This window comes from Piliocolobus tephrosceles, chromosome 7 (assembly GCF_002776525.5).
Source record: "Piliocolobus tephrosceles isolate RC106 chromosome 7, ASM277652v3, whole genome shotgun sequence".
NCBI classification, from domain to species: Eukaryota; Metazoa; Chordata; class Mammalia; order Primates; family Cercopithecidae; genus Piliocolobus; species Piliocolobus tephrosceles.
The window spans coordinates 106,444,625-106,460,974 of NC_045440.1; the positions used below are offsets into that span (position 1 = coordinate 106,444,625).

The 16,350-nt window shown below is 39.5% G+C and overlaps 1 protein-coding gene across 2 annotated transcripts in view; it reads left to right on the top strand.

Annotated features, from left to right (window-relative positions):
* ATP6V1C1 (ATPase H+ transporting V1 subunit C1) overlaps nucleotides 1-16,003 on the top strand; it is a 95,934-nt gene extending 79,931 nt beyond the window's left edge. For both annotated transcript variants that reach the window (XM_023225502.1, XM_023225496.1), the window contains exons 9-13: nucleotides 5,604-5,696; nucleotides 5,783-5,876; nucleotides 7,667-7,764; nucleotides 9,268-9,394; nucleotides 11,621-16,003. In XM_023225502.1, the coding sequence (XP_023081270.1) occupies nucleotides 5,604-5,696; nucleotides 5,783-5,876; nucleotides 7,667-7,764; nucleotides 9,268-9,394; nucleotides 11,621-11,716 (508 nt within the window). In that variant the 3' untranslated portion in view covers nucleotides 11,717-16,003. The remainder of the gene's footprint in view (nucleotides 1-5,603; nucleotides 5,697-5,782; nucleotides 5,877-7,666; nucleotides 7,765-9,267; nucleotides 9,395-11,620) is intronic.
* The last annotated feature ends 347 nt before the right edge of the window (nucleotides 16,004-16,350 follow it).

Here is a 16,350-nt window from a genome sequence, read left to right on the forward strand (position 1 = left end):
TCCTTGTATATATTATGAAGATATTTTAAGGCTTGATGAAGTATTCAAAATACAAGATAATGTTACTGTATTTTCACAAATGTTGATCTTTTAGGAGCTAAACAACAAACTTGTGCTCATCATGAATTTTTTTTTTTTTTTCATTTGGGGGAATACCTTCATTCATACCAGCTCTTCACATAGTAACCTGAAGACTACAGTTGTGTCTTCATATTAGTGTCTCACTTAGGCTGTTGATACTGACAGATCTGTAGGGCATTAGAGCCATAGAGGTTGACTCTGTGTCTAGGAGGCAGGTGGAGGAGGAGAATGAGGACCCGGTGCACACAGAATGTCCTCCAGAGGTGGACATATGCCAACCCAGATGTCCAGGGGGATGGTGTGTAGGCTCATTAAGTAAGCTCAGATTTACTCTGATAGAAGGACTTTAAAAATATTCCATCAGAGATTTAGATCTTTGGACAGTCACTTTAGTAGTTTAAAGGGCAAATTTCAGGCAGGGAACAGTTTATTGCAGTCAAGACTTGTTTGCAAATGACTTGTAAGTGCACACTGATCTTCTGAGAGCTCCCAGCCTTTCCTTGCTCAGTGAAAACATCTGTTCTACCTGTTTCTCAAAGTACATTTGGAATCACTGACTCAAACACTTACCTGCTTAAATTTAGTCAGAGACAACATAGCATTAGCTCAAATAGCACCATCAAGAGTACACGCAGTTCATGTAGGGGCAAATAGGCTTTTTGGAGTGAGCCTGGAATTTTGTCTGCCATTTAGGAAAGATCTCTATGACCTGATGCTGAATTTTTGGTTTATCACACCCAGCATTTCTGAGTAATTTCTATGAGCTGGTCATTGTTCTATGTGCTTTACACAAGTTAATTAATTATGGTAGGAATATCACTTTTTGGCATGATAACTTGAGTGATTATTGTTGGGAGTAGTGAAGATGAAAGTGGAGTTCTGAGGTAGAATCGACTGAAAAATATTCACTCTAATATCCAATCTAATATTTTTCAGTCTTTTATTCTAACTGTCCTCAAACCTGAAAGAATTTTAAAATTCACAAAATATAACTGTTTGTAAAATGTTCTACAAAGATGGGAGAGTTTTGAAATACTACCATTACTGTGAGGCTAAATGCAGCACTGTGGATAAATGCCGTGTCAAGGCTATGGACAAAGAAGTGGAGGCTGGGCTGCTGTTCTGCTTTTTTTTGTAAAACACTGTTCAGAAAGAGGTGCTTTTCACTTGTCCTTTCAGAATTACCACTTTCCTTGTTTTTATTTTTTTATTTTTTGTCTGCTTTTGCTTATTAAAATAGTCTGATTGAGTCAGATCACTGGTTAACTTTTGCCTTTTCTCTGTCATTGGAAGCAGCATCACAAACTCATGGGTGCTTCACAGAAGTTTTTGTTTAGGGATGTGGAGTCCCCAGTGAAGCAGAACAGCCTAGCTAAGACGTGCAGGAAAAATGATACTGGCCACTGTCCAGAAGTTTCTCTATGTTTCAGAGTTTCTGAGGGAGATGGTCTCTTCTCCTGTCAGTATCACTTCAACCACACCCATGGCTCTAAAACTTCAACTGCAGTTTTCGGACTCCTAAATCTTTATCTGTGGCCAGCCTTCCCCCCACCTACAAACTCACATACCTGGGTTCCTACTGGACCACTCCATGTGGTATTTCCTAGGTAACTGACACCCTAATCTCAGACTCAAACTCTCTCGTTGCGTTGAAGTATATGGCAGCAACATCTGCCCAGTGATCCAAACCGCAAGTGTGATAGTCATTTTGGAATCTTCCTTCACCCTTGCAGCCCACCCCTCCAACAGACCCCCTGCCTCCATTAGTCTAATCAGTTGTGGCATTTCCACCTTCCATAGTATTTGGCTGAACCGTTAAAAATTGCTGTCTTGTAGGTCAAAAAATGGTCAAATATCCACAATTTTACGTGGTTAAATCTACTCTCCCCACTCCCCCAAGACCCACTGCCACTGCTCCAGCTCTGACTCCCTCATCCCTTGCCTGGACCATGATAATTGACCCTAGCTGGTCTCCTTTTCTCCGGTATTTTCTCTTCTCATCAGTCCTCCACATTGCTGCTGTTTTCATCTTTGTGACATATAAATGTGTTACTTCCCTGTCTAAAACCCTGCTTGTCCCTCCCCATTTTGACTGCCTGTACTCAACACACACACACACACACACACACACACACACACACACACACACACCCACCCACCCTCTTCTTGTACCCTATATCCCAGCCATATATGTGTGTATATATATTTTTTCTTTTCTTTTTTTTTTTTTTTTGAGACACAGTCTCTCTCTGTCACCCAGGCTGGAGTGCAGAGGCATGATCTCGGCTCACCGCAACCTCTGCCTCCCGGATTCAAGTGAGTCTCCTTCCTCAGCTTCCCAAGTAGCTGGGATGTGCTACCACACTCAGCTAATTTTTGTATTTTTAGTAGAGATGAGGTTTCATTATGTCGGCCAGGCTGGTCTCGAACTCCTGACCTCAAGTGGTCTGCCTGCCTTGGCCTCCCAAAGTGCTGGGATTACAGGCATGAGCTACTGTGCTGACCCCCAGTTATACACACTTCTTGCAATTCCTCAAATGCACCATGCTATTCCACATCTGTATTCATTTGCATATGGGGTTCTGTCTGGAATGTTCTTCTCTTTTTTGCCTTTCTTTCAAACTTCCACCTAGTATCACCTCTTTGGTGAAACTCCTTTGAATCCCCTCAGATAAAGTAACTAATTCCCCAGTGTATCATGTACATTTTCTGTTGTAGCGCTTACAAGTCTGTATTGCAGTTACCTGTTTATGCCTGTTTCCTTTACTAAACCCATACCTGGAGATCAGGAAATGCTGTCTTAGTTTTATAGTAATGTCTAGCAAGCACTTGCATTACAGAGTCTTAGTACATGTTAAATGACTACAAGTCCATTATAGTAAGGACTCGTGATTTATTTTTTTATACAGTTTTTAAGAAATACCTTTCCTTAGGGGAAAGAGGAAAAGCAAGTGGCTTTTTTTTTTTTTTTTTTTTTTTTTTTTTGAGACGGAGTCTTGCTCTGTCGCCCAGGCTGGAGTGCAGTGGCCGGATCTCAGCTCACTGCAAGCTCCGCCTCCCGGGTTCACGCCATTCTCCTGCCTCAGCCTCCCGAGTAGCTGGGACTACAGGCGCCCGCCACCGTCGCCCGGCTAGTTTTTTGTATTGTTAGTAGAGACGGGGTTTCACCGTGTTAGCCAAGATGGTCTCGATCTCCTGACCTCGTGATCCGCCCGTCTCGGCCTCCCAAAGTGCTGGGATTACAGGCTTGAGCCACAGCGCCCGGCCGCAAGTGGCTTTTATTTATTTTTCATAATAAGGTGGCAGAGTAGGATTTAGTTATAAGGTGAGATGGAAGTTTTATCTTGGCTTTTATCACCATCAGGATTTTGAGTAAGCCATAGGAATTTGCTGTGTCCCAGATCTCTGCACAATAGCTAGGAACCTGTTTAATAGGTAACCTGCTCATTGACACAGGGCCTTGTCAAGCACCAAATGCTTTTGGAAGGGTCTTCAAAACAGCAAAGTGTTGGATACTAAAAGATTAGTATGCTAATGGTGAAGCATTATTTGTGGCTCTGAAATAGCCTACAAGTTAGATTTAGATTTGTTTTGATCTCAAGCAGGTCACACATCACTGAGTAAATCTTGGCAAAGCAGAAGATCCTTAAACGGCTTTTTAAATCGAGCTCTGTCTTCTTGGTAGCTGCCCTTCATTGGGTTTGATGGATACCAGGAGCAAGAACTAAGGGTAATCATTTTGAGAAGATACAGTCTAACAGGAGGTTTCAGTGTTCTAAATCCAGAGTACTTGCATTTTCTCTGCATGTCAGCAATTACAGTGATCAGTACTCCCAGAGCTGTCTGCTGGTCATTTGCTGGGGCGGTGCCCCTGCTGGCTGGCTGATCAGAAGTGGGGTAGATTCAGTACTTAAAGCCATCCTGTGATTAAACACTGTAGTTGCCTCCTGAATTTACTTGGCTAACCAGGTGGTTCTTAGGCTTCAGGAAAAACTACACTTGCTTTAAAAATTTTTTTAATATAGTGTCTTTAAATTCCCCAGCATTCCTCCATTTTGTAAAATTTACTTTTTCTAATTTCAGAAGTACCACATTGTAAGTAAAAACTAAACATTAAAAAACAAAGAAAACAGTCAACAAAAGGGCTCAGGACCCTTTTGGTAGTGAGGGGTATGTTTATTGTCTAGATTGTGGTGATGGTTTCATGGGTATATGCGTATGTCCACACTTCAGATTATAGACATTAAATGCGTACAGTTTTCTGTATAACGATTATATCTCAGTAAAGCTGTTTAAAAAACACTAAACATTAGAAGACCTCCAATATGTGAAAGATAGAAAGGAGAAGAGACTCCCCTCAACTCAGTAACATTCCCCGCCCCAAGGTTATCCCTGTGGAACAGCTGCCCGTGCAGCCTCGTGGACCTCGCGTAAGGACTTCTATACAGGAGGCACTGTAGGTAAATTCTGAAGGCCAAATTTGGGCCATACTATCACAAGCGATACTATTCCCCTTTCAAACAGTGGACTTTCACCGAAGGTACTACAGATTTAAATGACCATTAAAATTTCCTGGCAGTTGTGTCTAGAAAGGTCTTTCCAGTGATGTCCATGGAACTGTGACTGAATGGAAGTTCTGACCTCACTGGGACCTTCTGAAGCCTAAAATGGAGCCATGGGATGCATATAAGCACGTTTATTCAGAGATTAGACAGTTGTGTTCATCAGGTTGTTTTTTGTTTGTTTGTTTGTTTGTTTGTTTTTTGACAGGGTCTCTCTCACTCTGTCACCCAGGCTGGAGTGCAGTGGCACAATCTTGGCTCACTTAGCCTCAACCTCCCCAGCTCCAGTGATCCTCCCACCTCAGCCTCCTGAGTAGCTAGGACTACAGGCGTGCACCGTCAAACCTGGCTAGGTTTTGTAGTTTTTGTACAGACACAGTCTTGCCATGTTGCCCAGGCTGGTCTCAAAGTCCTGAACTCAAGCAGTCACCCACCTCAGCCTCCCAAAGTGTTGGGATTACAGGCATGAGCCACTGTACCTGGCCTATCAGTTTTTGATTGAGAGATGTCATGGGAGCAAAGGAAAGATCCAAGGTTTGATGTACTGGCAATGCAGAGAGGCTAGGCTGGGCCTCAGTGGGGCTGAGTTGGCCTGGAGAAAGGAAGAAAGAATTAGGTTTCCAGAAAAGAAAAGTGTGCTTATCAAGGAGACACTGGAAACAAAGCAGCCTGGTGCTAATGTTGATTGAAAAGTGTGGTTCTTAGCATTTGGATGCTTTACTGGAGTTAATGTCTAATTTTGTTGGTTAGTAAGAAAAAAAGTATCATTAGCAGAATAAATCGTAAACATTCAGTGTCTTCAGTGTTTGAGGCAATCCAGATTGAAAAGCTTTGAGGTAATTTGGGAAGGGCTCTTACACCCTACTTTTCTCTTCCACCTGTTTCTGAATTTTGCCCTTAATATGAAAGACAGGAATATGTATAAATCTTTAAATGGACTTCTTTTTTTTTTCTCCATAGTGTTCTTTCAGAGGACCAAGACAGTTACCTGTGTAATGTTACCTTGTTTAGGAAGGCAGTTGATGACTTCAGACACAAAGCCAGGGAAAACAAGTAAGATGATTATTTTTGTGTGTATTTACTTTGTTAGATCAGCTATATACAACATGAACAATTTTGTTTTTTTCCCCCAAATTTAGATTCATTGTTCGTGACTTCCAGTATAACGAAGAGGAGATGAAAGCAGATAAAGAAGAAATGAACAGGCTTTCTACTGATAAGAAAAAACAATTTGTATGTGTTTTAAATATTTAGTATTATCAATATTAAGCAGAAGAAAAAGTGGTATTACTTTCCTTTGATTTAAAAGAAAGTAAAAATCTGCTTTGGTTTTAAGACATTTGGTTTTAGTTTTTTTTTTAAATTGAATAATTAGAATGAATTTCCTCTAAAGCTTAACTATTCTAGAGATAACTATTCTATATCTAAGAAAGCTTTCTTCTAAAGCTTACATCTATCTTAGATCGAATAGAATAGTTACCTTAAAATACATACTTAGGCCGGGTGCGGTGGCTCAAGCCTGTAATCCCAGCACTTTGGGAGGCCGAGACGGGCGGATCACGAGGTCAGGAGATCGAGACCATCCTGGCTAACACGGTGAAACCCCGTCTCTACTAAAAATACAAAAACTAGCCGGGCGAGGTGGCGGGCGCCTGTAGTCTCAGCTACTCGGGAGGCTGAGTCAGGAGAATGGCCTAAACCCAGGAGGCGGAGCTTGCAGTGAGCTGAGATCTGGCCACTGCACTCCAGTCCGGGCGACAGAGCAAGACCCTGCCTCAAAAAAAAAAAAAAAAAAATACATACTTAAATTACTCCACCTAAATCCATATCAGATGTTAATTTTAAATGCAGTATTCTGGTTAACGTCCTTGTAGGTGAAGGGAGATTTTAGTTAAGTAACAAAGTTCTTTACAGTAAGACTTTTCACTTTCTTAAGGCAGATTTGTTCAATGCCTCAGTCTTTTATTGAAGCAATTTGTATTGAAACTATTGGAGAATTGGTGTGTTCTAGGTGTAATGGGAAACAGGTGGAATTGTGAAAATGAAAGATGGTGTTAACTTTCTTGCCATCTTCAAGTGTGGGATTACTGTGAAGACTAAACCTTGTTTGCAAAGGGAAACATGAGTCAAAATGTGTTTCTCTTAATAATGTGAGGGGAAATGAAGGGATATACTGAAAATTATTTCCAGGTACTTTATAAGCCATATCATCTCAACTAGGAGGAAACTAATTCCTCCAAGTAATGTCCAAAATAACCAGCTTTTTAGGGAAAACCCAAAATCCTTTTACAGAATAGATGTTTTGACCAAAGATTTCCACTTTGTTTTGCTATCCTTTTTGCTTAAATTAATTGGTTGGTACATCCAAATGAACCTAATAATGTTATCCAAGTAAGTGTTAGCCGAATTGTTAATGTATGTCTTTTAAGTATCAAGAGAGAACGTATTTAAAATCCGCTTAATCGTACTAAATATATGAAGTTTAAAAATAACTTACACTACATAATTTAGAATGTAAAGAGATTTTAGATGTCTAGACCAACTCCCTTTTTTACAGATGGGAAAACTAAGAGCTAGGGCTGTTAAATGACTTACCTACATAACTGTTTATCTTTGTTATGAAGTTGTTTGTAAGTTGAATTTGATTTTACATGTATTAAATGTTTTAGAGTATTGTGTAGTAAATTCAGATCTTTGTATTTTGATTTTCAAACCTAAGGCATTTCTATATTTTGTACCGGTTTAACTACTTTTATTAAAATATATACCTTTTTCTGTGTTAATGAATTGGTTCAATGCATTTTAGCATCTGTTGAGATCACTCAGTAGTGGCTAACCTTTTAATCTAATTTAAGGTAAAGTATCTGAGATAATGAGAATAATAGTGAAACATGTAGAAAGTGAATTATGTGACTTAATTCTTCTATAGATTCCTAATACGTAGTCACTTAAAAAAAAATTGGTCTATCTAATTGCTATTTCTAAGACCAAATTTGTGGTAATTTTTTTTTTTCTTTTTATAGGGACCACTTGTACGGTGGCTGAAAGTGAATTTTAGTGAAGCATTTATTGCATGGATTCATGTGAAAGCATTACGGGTTTTTGTTGAGTCTGTTTTAAGGTAAAGAAAGTTAATTATCAAACTTGGAACTGAAGAGTTCATAGATTCGTTACATTGGACCTCTTTATTATAACAGAGTCCAGCAATAGGAAATTGATTTGGAGAAACCAAAGGGCCAATCATGAGACAGAGGTTGTCAGTATCATCATACAGCTTATACAATGCATATTAGTCTTGTTATTTAGCACCAGGTTTACAAAAAGAGATTTATGCTGCCATACCCTCAGGTTCTTTTTCTTGTGTAGGTACTTAAAAGTAGGTTAAATATTAACCAATATTTGTTTAAAAGGAAGATCTTTCAGATGTTTTATATGTCATTGGATACATAGTGTGCTGATGACTTATTGGAATCATTTCATATTAACCTAAAGTATTTTTATATTTTGAGATACTTAAAAAATCACATTCTGATCCTATGTATGGGTTGCTCATATTAGAAATAGTTTTTAAAAACCCAAAACTTGGCCAGGCACAGTGGCTCACGTCTGTAATCCCAGCACTTTGGGAGGCTGAGGAGGGCAGATCACGAGGTCAGGAGATTAAGACCATCCTGGCTAACCCGGTGAAACCATGTCTCTACTAAAAATATTAAAAAATTAGCCAGGTGTGGTGTCGGGCACCTGTAGTGCCAGCTACTTGGGAGGCTGAGGCAGAGAATCACTTGAACCCAGGAAGTGGAGGTTGCAGTGAGCCGAGATTGCACCACTGCATTATTGCACCACCGCACTCCAGCCTGGGCAACAGAGTGAGACTCCATCTGAAAAAACAAAAAAAAACAAAAACCCCAAAACTTATGTGTAACTATGCTCACTATTTTTAAATTTTTTCAAATTTTCAAAGTAGATGTGGGTAACCTCATGCTATTACCAAAACAGTATCTGCTGACCTTACTTATTATTATTTCCTGAGGATATTCATATATTACCTTAAAAATTGAATGGTAAGCCGGGTGCAGTGGCTCACGCCTGTAATCCCAGCACTTTGGGAGGCCAAGGTAGGCGGATCACGAGGTCAAGAGATTGAGACCATGCTGGCCAACGTGGTGAAACCTCGTCTCTACTAAAAATACAAAAATTAGCTGGGCGTGGTGGTGCGTGCCTGTAATCCCAGCTACTTGGGAGGCTGAGGCAGGAGAGTGGCTTGTACCCAGGAGGTGGAGATTGCAGTGAGCCAAGATTGCACCACTACACTCCAGCCTGGCGACAGTGAGAATCTGTCTCAAAAGAAAAAAAAAATGGAATGGTAATTGAAGTAATTCCTAGCAATTGGCTTAGAGATTTCTAGTGGACAGTGAGTACCAAAGGTTTGCGTTTCTGTTTATATTAAAGTTTTTTGTGTATATTAGTTTCAGTTTCTATATATATTAGTTGAACTTGTAAAAGTAAAGTGAGATACTGTCTCCCTGTTAACCATGATTAAAGAGTATGAGAATATTTGCTTTGAAAAGAAAATCTCTTTACATGTTTGCTTGTATTGCATACTGTATTTCTGCTTTTTTGTAAGGTATGGCTTGCCAGTGAACTTCCAAGCAATGCTACTTCAGCCTAATAAGAAAACTTTGAAGAAACTGAGAGAAGTATTACATGAATTGTATAAACATCTAGACAGCAGTGCAGCAGCTATTATTGATGTAAGTACGTATTAGCCCAGTAGAGTAAGAATTGAAGTGAATTTCAGAAGAAAATGATTGAAAGAAGATAGAAAAGGGAGAGTAAGTCTGATACTTAATTTTTTTTTATTACTTTGAGGTTCTCAATTTGTTATATAAACATAGTAATTTACATCGTTTACCCTGTTTTATACTAATTATAGTTGTGTTTTGCTTCTTGGCATTTCTACAAGCTGGTAGTTATCTTGCTGTGTATCAGATATTTATAGCTGCAGAAATACAGAAACCAGTGATACTAGTTATTTATAAAAAGTATAAATTGCAGAGAGGAAGAAAATAAGCAGTTATTTTAATTTTATTTGGTAGAAGCGAGAGAGTCAATAGATGAGTATTTTCAAGGTAGGTTCATTTTTCTAAAATGGCATATCTGGGCATGGTGACACATGCCGGTAGTCCCAGCAACTCAGGAGGCTGAGGCGGGAGGATCACTGGAGCCCAGGCCTTCGAGACTAACCTGGGTAACGTAGCAAGACCCCATCTGAAAAAAGAAAAAAAACAGACCAAAATATATATATATGTGTTTATATCTTCTTTTAAACAAAAGTGTTATTTTTTAAACAAAAGAAGATATAAACAGAGTTACTCGTGTTTTTTTGTTGTTGCTATTTAAAATTGTAGCAGGCCGCCAGGCGTGGTAGCTCATGCCTGTAAACCCAGCACTTTGGGAGGCTGAGGCGGGTGGATCACCTGAAGTCAGGAGTTCGAGACCAACCTGGCCAACATGGTGAAACCCCATCTCTACTAAAAATACAATAATTAGCTGGGGGTGGTGGCGGGCACCTGTAGTCCCAGCTACTTGGGAGGCTGAGGCAGGAGAATCACTTGAACCGGGTGAGGGTGGTTGCAGTGAGTGAAGATTGCACCACTGCACTCCAGCCTGGGTGACAGAGGGAGACTCTGTCTCAAAAAAAAAAAAAAATTGTAGTGGGCTTTTATTTTATATTTTTGGTTTTAAATATCTTGCTGATTTTTTTTTTTCTTTTTAAAAGTTTAGGGTGGATGGTAGTATCTCACATAGGCATTAATTAGAACTATGAAAAATCAGTTTTTCTTGATAGAAGGAAATGCAGGAAATGACTTGCTAAACTTTTTTTGTTTTTCTTTCTTTCTTTTTTTTTTTTTTGAGATGGAGTTTCGCTCTTTTGCCCAGGCTGGAGTGAAGTGGCATGATCTTGGCTCACTGTAACCTCCGCCCCCTGGGTTCAAGCGATTCTCCTGCCTCAGCCTCCCAAGTAGCTGGGATTATAGGCGCCCGCCACCACGCCTGGCTGATTTTTGTATTTTTAGTAGAGATGCGGTTTTGCCATGTTGGCCAGGCTGGTCTTGAACTCGTGACCTCAGGTAATCCACCCACCTCGGCTTCCCAAAGTGCTAGGATTACAGGCATGAGCAGCTGCACCTGGCTGATTTGCTACACTTTCATGAAATTGTGGATAAAATAAGAGGTCTAATTATTTGATACATAAATGTTCTAGCATTAAATTCTTACAACATGCATATATAATAAGTGTTATCCTTGCTCGTTTTTTGTTTTGCCATCAGATCTTGCTCTGTTGCTCAGTCTAGAATGCAGTGGCATGATTCTGGCTCACTGGAGCCTCAACCACTATGCTCAAGTGATCCTCCCACCTCAGCCTCCCATGTAGCTGGGACTATAGGCACGCACCACTACTCCTGGTTAATGTTTTTATTTTTATTTTTTGTAGCTATAGGGTCTCATTATGTTGCCCAGACTGGTCTTGAACTCCTGGGCTCAAGGTGTTGGCCTCTCAAAGTGCTGAGATTACAGAATAAGCATTACTTTTAAATCATACTTGCTTTATTTTTACTCCGCATTTTGCAAGTCTTGTATCGCATCAACTCAGTATTCTAAGTCCAAGATTTAAAAAGTTAATTTTTACAGTATACATAAAAAAGGTTGGTGGGATCATGCTAAATACATATGCAGGCTTTGCAGTCAGAATGCTTGAACCTGGCTTTACCACTTACTGTCTGTGTTTCCTAGGAGAAGTCAGTCTTTCAGAGGCTGTTTTCTCATTTGCAAAATGAGAATAATGTCTAACTCAGTTAAGTGCATACATTTAGCCCAGAGTAGATGTTCAATGAAAAGGTAAATGTTAATACTTGCTTTCTTTTTTTCTGAGTTCTATAAATACAAAATTGAATAATTGTCTTTTTTTTCCATAGGCTCCTATGGATATTCCAGGTTTAAACCTGAGTCAACAAGAATACTACCCCTATGTGTACTACAAGATTGATTGCAACTTGCTGGAATTCAAGTGAAAATGGGCTCCTCCCCTGACAATCCTGTCCTTGTGTTGGTGTGTACTAACAGAAATAAGTTGCAGTGTGGTCGTACTTTCACCTCTAGTATCCTTTGCTTGCTTCTGACCCCCTTTCCTAGGTGAATTCTCCCACAGTGGTCTGTATCTCAACATTTTCTTTTTAAAGGAAAATATATATATAGTTTCTTTTTATTGATCAGGTCTGTAAATGTGTACTAAAAAAATCAGAGTTTATTTATAAACAGAATAGTTTATTTAAAGAGAAGGTCTTTTCCTTATTGATATCATGGTATGCATTAATTCCATTTGTTACTATTGTGCACAAAAGCCCTGTTTACAAGGGAATGGTGTAAACATTTATACTGTTTTGTTCACTGTATTTAGTAGACATAACTGTTGAATAGTTACTGAATCGTGATGTAGAGAATATGTGACCATCTTCAGGTATGGAATTTCTGAATGTTTCAAATTTCAATCAATGAGCACTGTCAACACCCACAGGAGGAATAAAATTACCTGTGCAAAGGTGTATTGTGGTGTGTGTAACTTAAAATTACAGTTCGGTTTGAGAGTTAAATGATGTCATAGCTCACTTGCTATGATACTTCCAGGATTTTGTTGTATGCTGAGGTGTAACCATTTGTGTTATCTGACGTATGATTTAATTGAGCCAAATTTGGGTCAGAACTAAATTTGAAGATTACTTCTCAGTATATGATGGGTATTTACATTTGAACACTAGAATTTTAGGTCTCTCAAATAATTAAGTATAGGGCCAGTTTTGAATAAAGTCTAGCAGAACTATGCAGCTTTAGTCATTTGTTTTGTCTAAATCTGTATTTTACGTATTTTCTTCTTAAGATCTATAATTTTGGCATTTATGTCATTTGTGACATAGTCTGAAAAGAGAGACATTGTTGGCCTTTAAAATCTCAGAAATGAATAACTTAGTGTAGTGTCCTGAAAGAGCTTTTAAAAGAGGATTTTGTGGTAATGCTTCTCTTACTATGTACTCACAGGTTTGCAAATGGGAAAAAGAAGTTTACATTTCAGTTTAGGGGCATGTCTAAGCTGTGCTATTCCCTTTAGAAAATTAGCCTCCAAAATCTTTTGTTTCAAAATTTTATAGTATTTCATAAATAACTTTAAGCAAATACAGACGTCCACAATGTAGAACATGAGAGACCCCCTCCATCAATTTCCACCTCCCAAGGGAAGTTTATGTATTTTTCTAGGCCCTTTTCTATGTCTTTACATCTCTCTCTCACACACACACACACATACACACACAGAGTTTATTTTTAATAAAATAGGATTATACTATGCACATTCTGTCACTTGCTTTTTTGCTTAATAGTATATCTAAGATAATCCTTTGTCAGTGAAGCTAGAGCTACCTCATTCTTTTAACCAGCTACATGGTGTTCCATGGAGTGTCTGCCATCATGTGTTTAGCCGAGTGAATGGTTAGTCTGCTTGTTTTTAGTTTTTGCTGTTAACAAACACTGCTGCAGTCAGCATCCTTGCACAGATTTCTTTGTATACTTGTATTAGTTTTTCTGTAAGGTCCCAGAAGTAGAATTTGCAGGGTCATAGGTTATGTACATTTAAGTTTTTGACACTCACTGCCAATTCATCTGTCAGAATTCTAGACTAAAGACATGTTTGGAGTGTGGATTTATCTTCAGTTTTTCCTTGGACAAGAGAAAGCTGTGAAAAATTTTGATATCAGAAAATTCTGTTTTTTTGTCTTCTTTTGCACATGTTCTTTGAGTCTTAGTATCTTTAACATGGGGCCACTCTCTCTATCATAGGGGTGTGTTTTGACAATAAATTGACTTTTAAGAAAAACATGTCACTAACCTGAAGCTCAGCTATACAGTGACTTTTAAGGTTTTATTTAGACTTTACTGTTGTTCTCATGAGAATAGATACAGACTGCGTAAGGTTTAAAATCCCAGCATATGTCGAAACTACGGGACTTTCACTGTGATTTCCGCCAGGGGACTTACAGCAGAGTGGCTGAGCGTATGCTCTGAGGCCAGGCCCCAGCTCTGCTGCCGACGAACTGTGTTGTCCTGGGCAGAATGGTCTCCGAGTTCCAGTCCCTCCTCTGGAAAATGGGCATGGTTAGAGTGGCCACCTCACTAGGGACGTTGGGGTGAGTCGGTGTGACCCCATGTGCACGGAAAGTGCTGCGAGTGGTGCACTGTGAGAGGTTGATGCAGGTACTTAGCTCTTGGGGAACACATGTAGTTCCTTTTCACTGTGTTTAATTTGGGAAAAGCCAGGTCCACATCATTGTAGAGTCCGAGGGTTAGAAGGAAGTCATTGTGTCTAACATAACATCGGAGCAGTTTGTGTCACTGAGCTCCAGTCTGTGCTGGATTATTGATATTGTTGGTGGCGGTCACCGTTCCTGGGAAGGGACTGTCCCAGGCCACTTGCCTCCCCGAGGAGTCTACTGGTTCTCCTCGAGGATAGTGCTTAGATAACAGACTCATTAAACATTTACTGAGTGTCTGTCAGGGATCATTCACATCCACACCATCTTCCCGGCCCTCCCTGTGTTGTTCGTGGAGGGAGTACTGGCGGTCCCCATTTTCATGTATGGAGACTTCGGGTCAAAGAAGTTAAGTGAATTCTTTGTTGAGTTACAAATTTTGAGCCAGTCAGAATTTGAACCTAAGATTTCTGACTGCGGGGTGTCACACTTCCCGCCCCACACTCAACTGTTGTATGAATTAGCCCGACACATTCCTTGACCTGAGTCCAAGATGGACAATGGTATGGGAAAGATACTAGATATGGAGAATCAGATGTTAACTTGTATTGCTATTTGTTTTGTTTTTGTTTTTGAGACAAGGTCTTGCTCTGTCACCCAGGCTGGAGTGCAGTGGCATGATCAGGGCTTACTGCAGCCTCAGCCTTGACTGCCTGGGCTCAAGCAATCCTCCCACCTCAGCCCTCCAAGTAGCTGGGCCTACATGTTTGCGCTACCATGCCTGGCCAATTTTTTAAATTTTAGCACAGATGAGGTCTCACTATGTTGCCCGGGCTGGTCTCGAACTCCTGAGCTCAAGGGTTCCTCCCACCTCAACCTCCCAAAGTGTTGGAGTTACAGGTGTGAGCCACCATGCCTGGCCTGTGTTGCTATTATTTTTGGCAGGAACCCAGGAGTCCAGAACATTTCATCTATGATGGGTTAGATAATGTGTCTAGTTGTTTGCATGCCAATTTTAGTAGCCTCAGTTATTCAACCTAGGAGATTTTTCTACCTCTCTACTACCCTGCTGAAGTTGCTCTTCAGCAGAAAATCTTTGTGGAACATATTCCACACTTTGAAATCTTCATGGGACAAAAGATCTTTGTGGAACCAATCTTTGTGGAACATATTCCAGCTTTTTGAATGAGTGCATATCCAGTAGTACCTTTAAAGTTATACTTTGTACATAACAAATACTCAGCAAATGTGAACCTTTATTTGCTCTTACTTCAAAATTAGTCCCAAATGTTGGAAATAAAATATAAGACATTGATCTAGATATGAGGTTTTTCTCCTTCATTCTCAGATGTTGAAGAAATCAAAGTAGCATATGCACAAGGTTAAAAACCACATACACAAATACTGTAGAACAGCTTATAATGAAAACTTTGCCTGCTTTTATAAAAAATGTGATTATCGTCTTCTGTTAATGTCAATAAAAGATGGTTTGTCCTAGAAGGTCTATAGATGGTATTATGTTCTGGAGGAAACCTAGCAAAAACTTCCCTAGTTTAGTACTTGTCTCTAAATTGATGTTCACCCATTTCATTATTGCAGACTTATTCATGGTCTTTATTTTTCTAGCATAGATAGCAGTTGATTCTTTAGATTCATATATGCAGGCAATTCTTGCTTTCTAAAAAAAAGGAATATGGGACATTGGAACCATTTTATTCACCAGCGGATTTACCCTTAGAGTATTTTTAGATCTGAGCTGATGACTTGTTAGAGAAAAAGGGAACAGAGTAAAGCCATGGAAGCCATGAACAGTAGGAGACTGCCGCCTGGCATGGTTTCTTCTTCTGAAGAAGATGAAACTGAGGAGAAACAAGACAACATACTTCATACCAGGAATGGTCAAGATGATGCAAGAAGAAAAAGGCTTTCAAACAAATCAGAAGGCAGTCAACAAACACAAGGGGGACATTCCTTCTCTGGCAGTTGCTCAAAACTGAAATTGCTTATTGTGTACACTGGGGCTTGTACTTGGGGAATTTAATAAAAATGCTCATTACCAAACTCCATAGAGATGTGGTTTAAAGTCTTAAGTAGATCCGAGGAATAACCTACATTTTAAACAAATACCCAGGAGAATCAGAGGTTGGGGGTTAGTCAGTTATTATCGGATACTGTCTTTTAAAGATTCTTCCTCTGAACCCTCAGATTTGGGTGTTGATTTAGAATTTATAAGCATCTTGAGGTCTCATTCAAATAGTGATTCTTCTCTATTCACAGAGACCACACTTACTAGAATCTTCATGGGTAAATCAGCTTTTTCTAATGTCACTTGAAGAAATATTCCACATCATTAAATCAGTAGAATTGGAGAGTTCTGTCTCAGCAGAAATTGATCAATGAAGATGTCC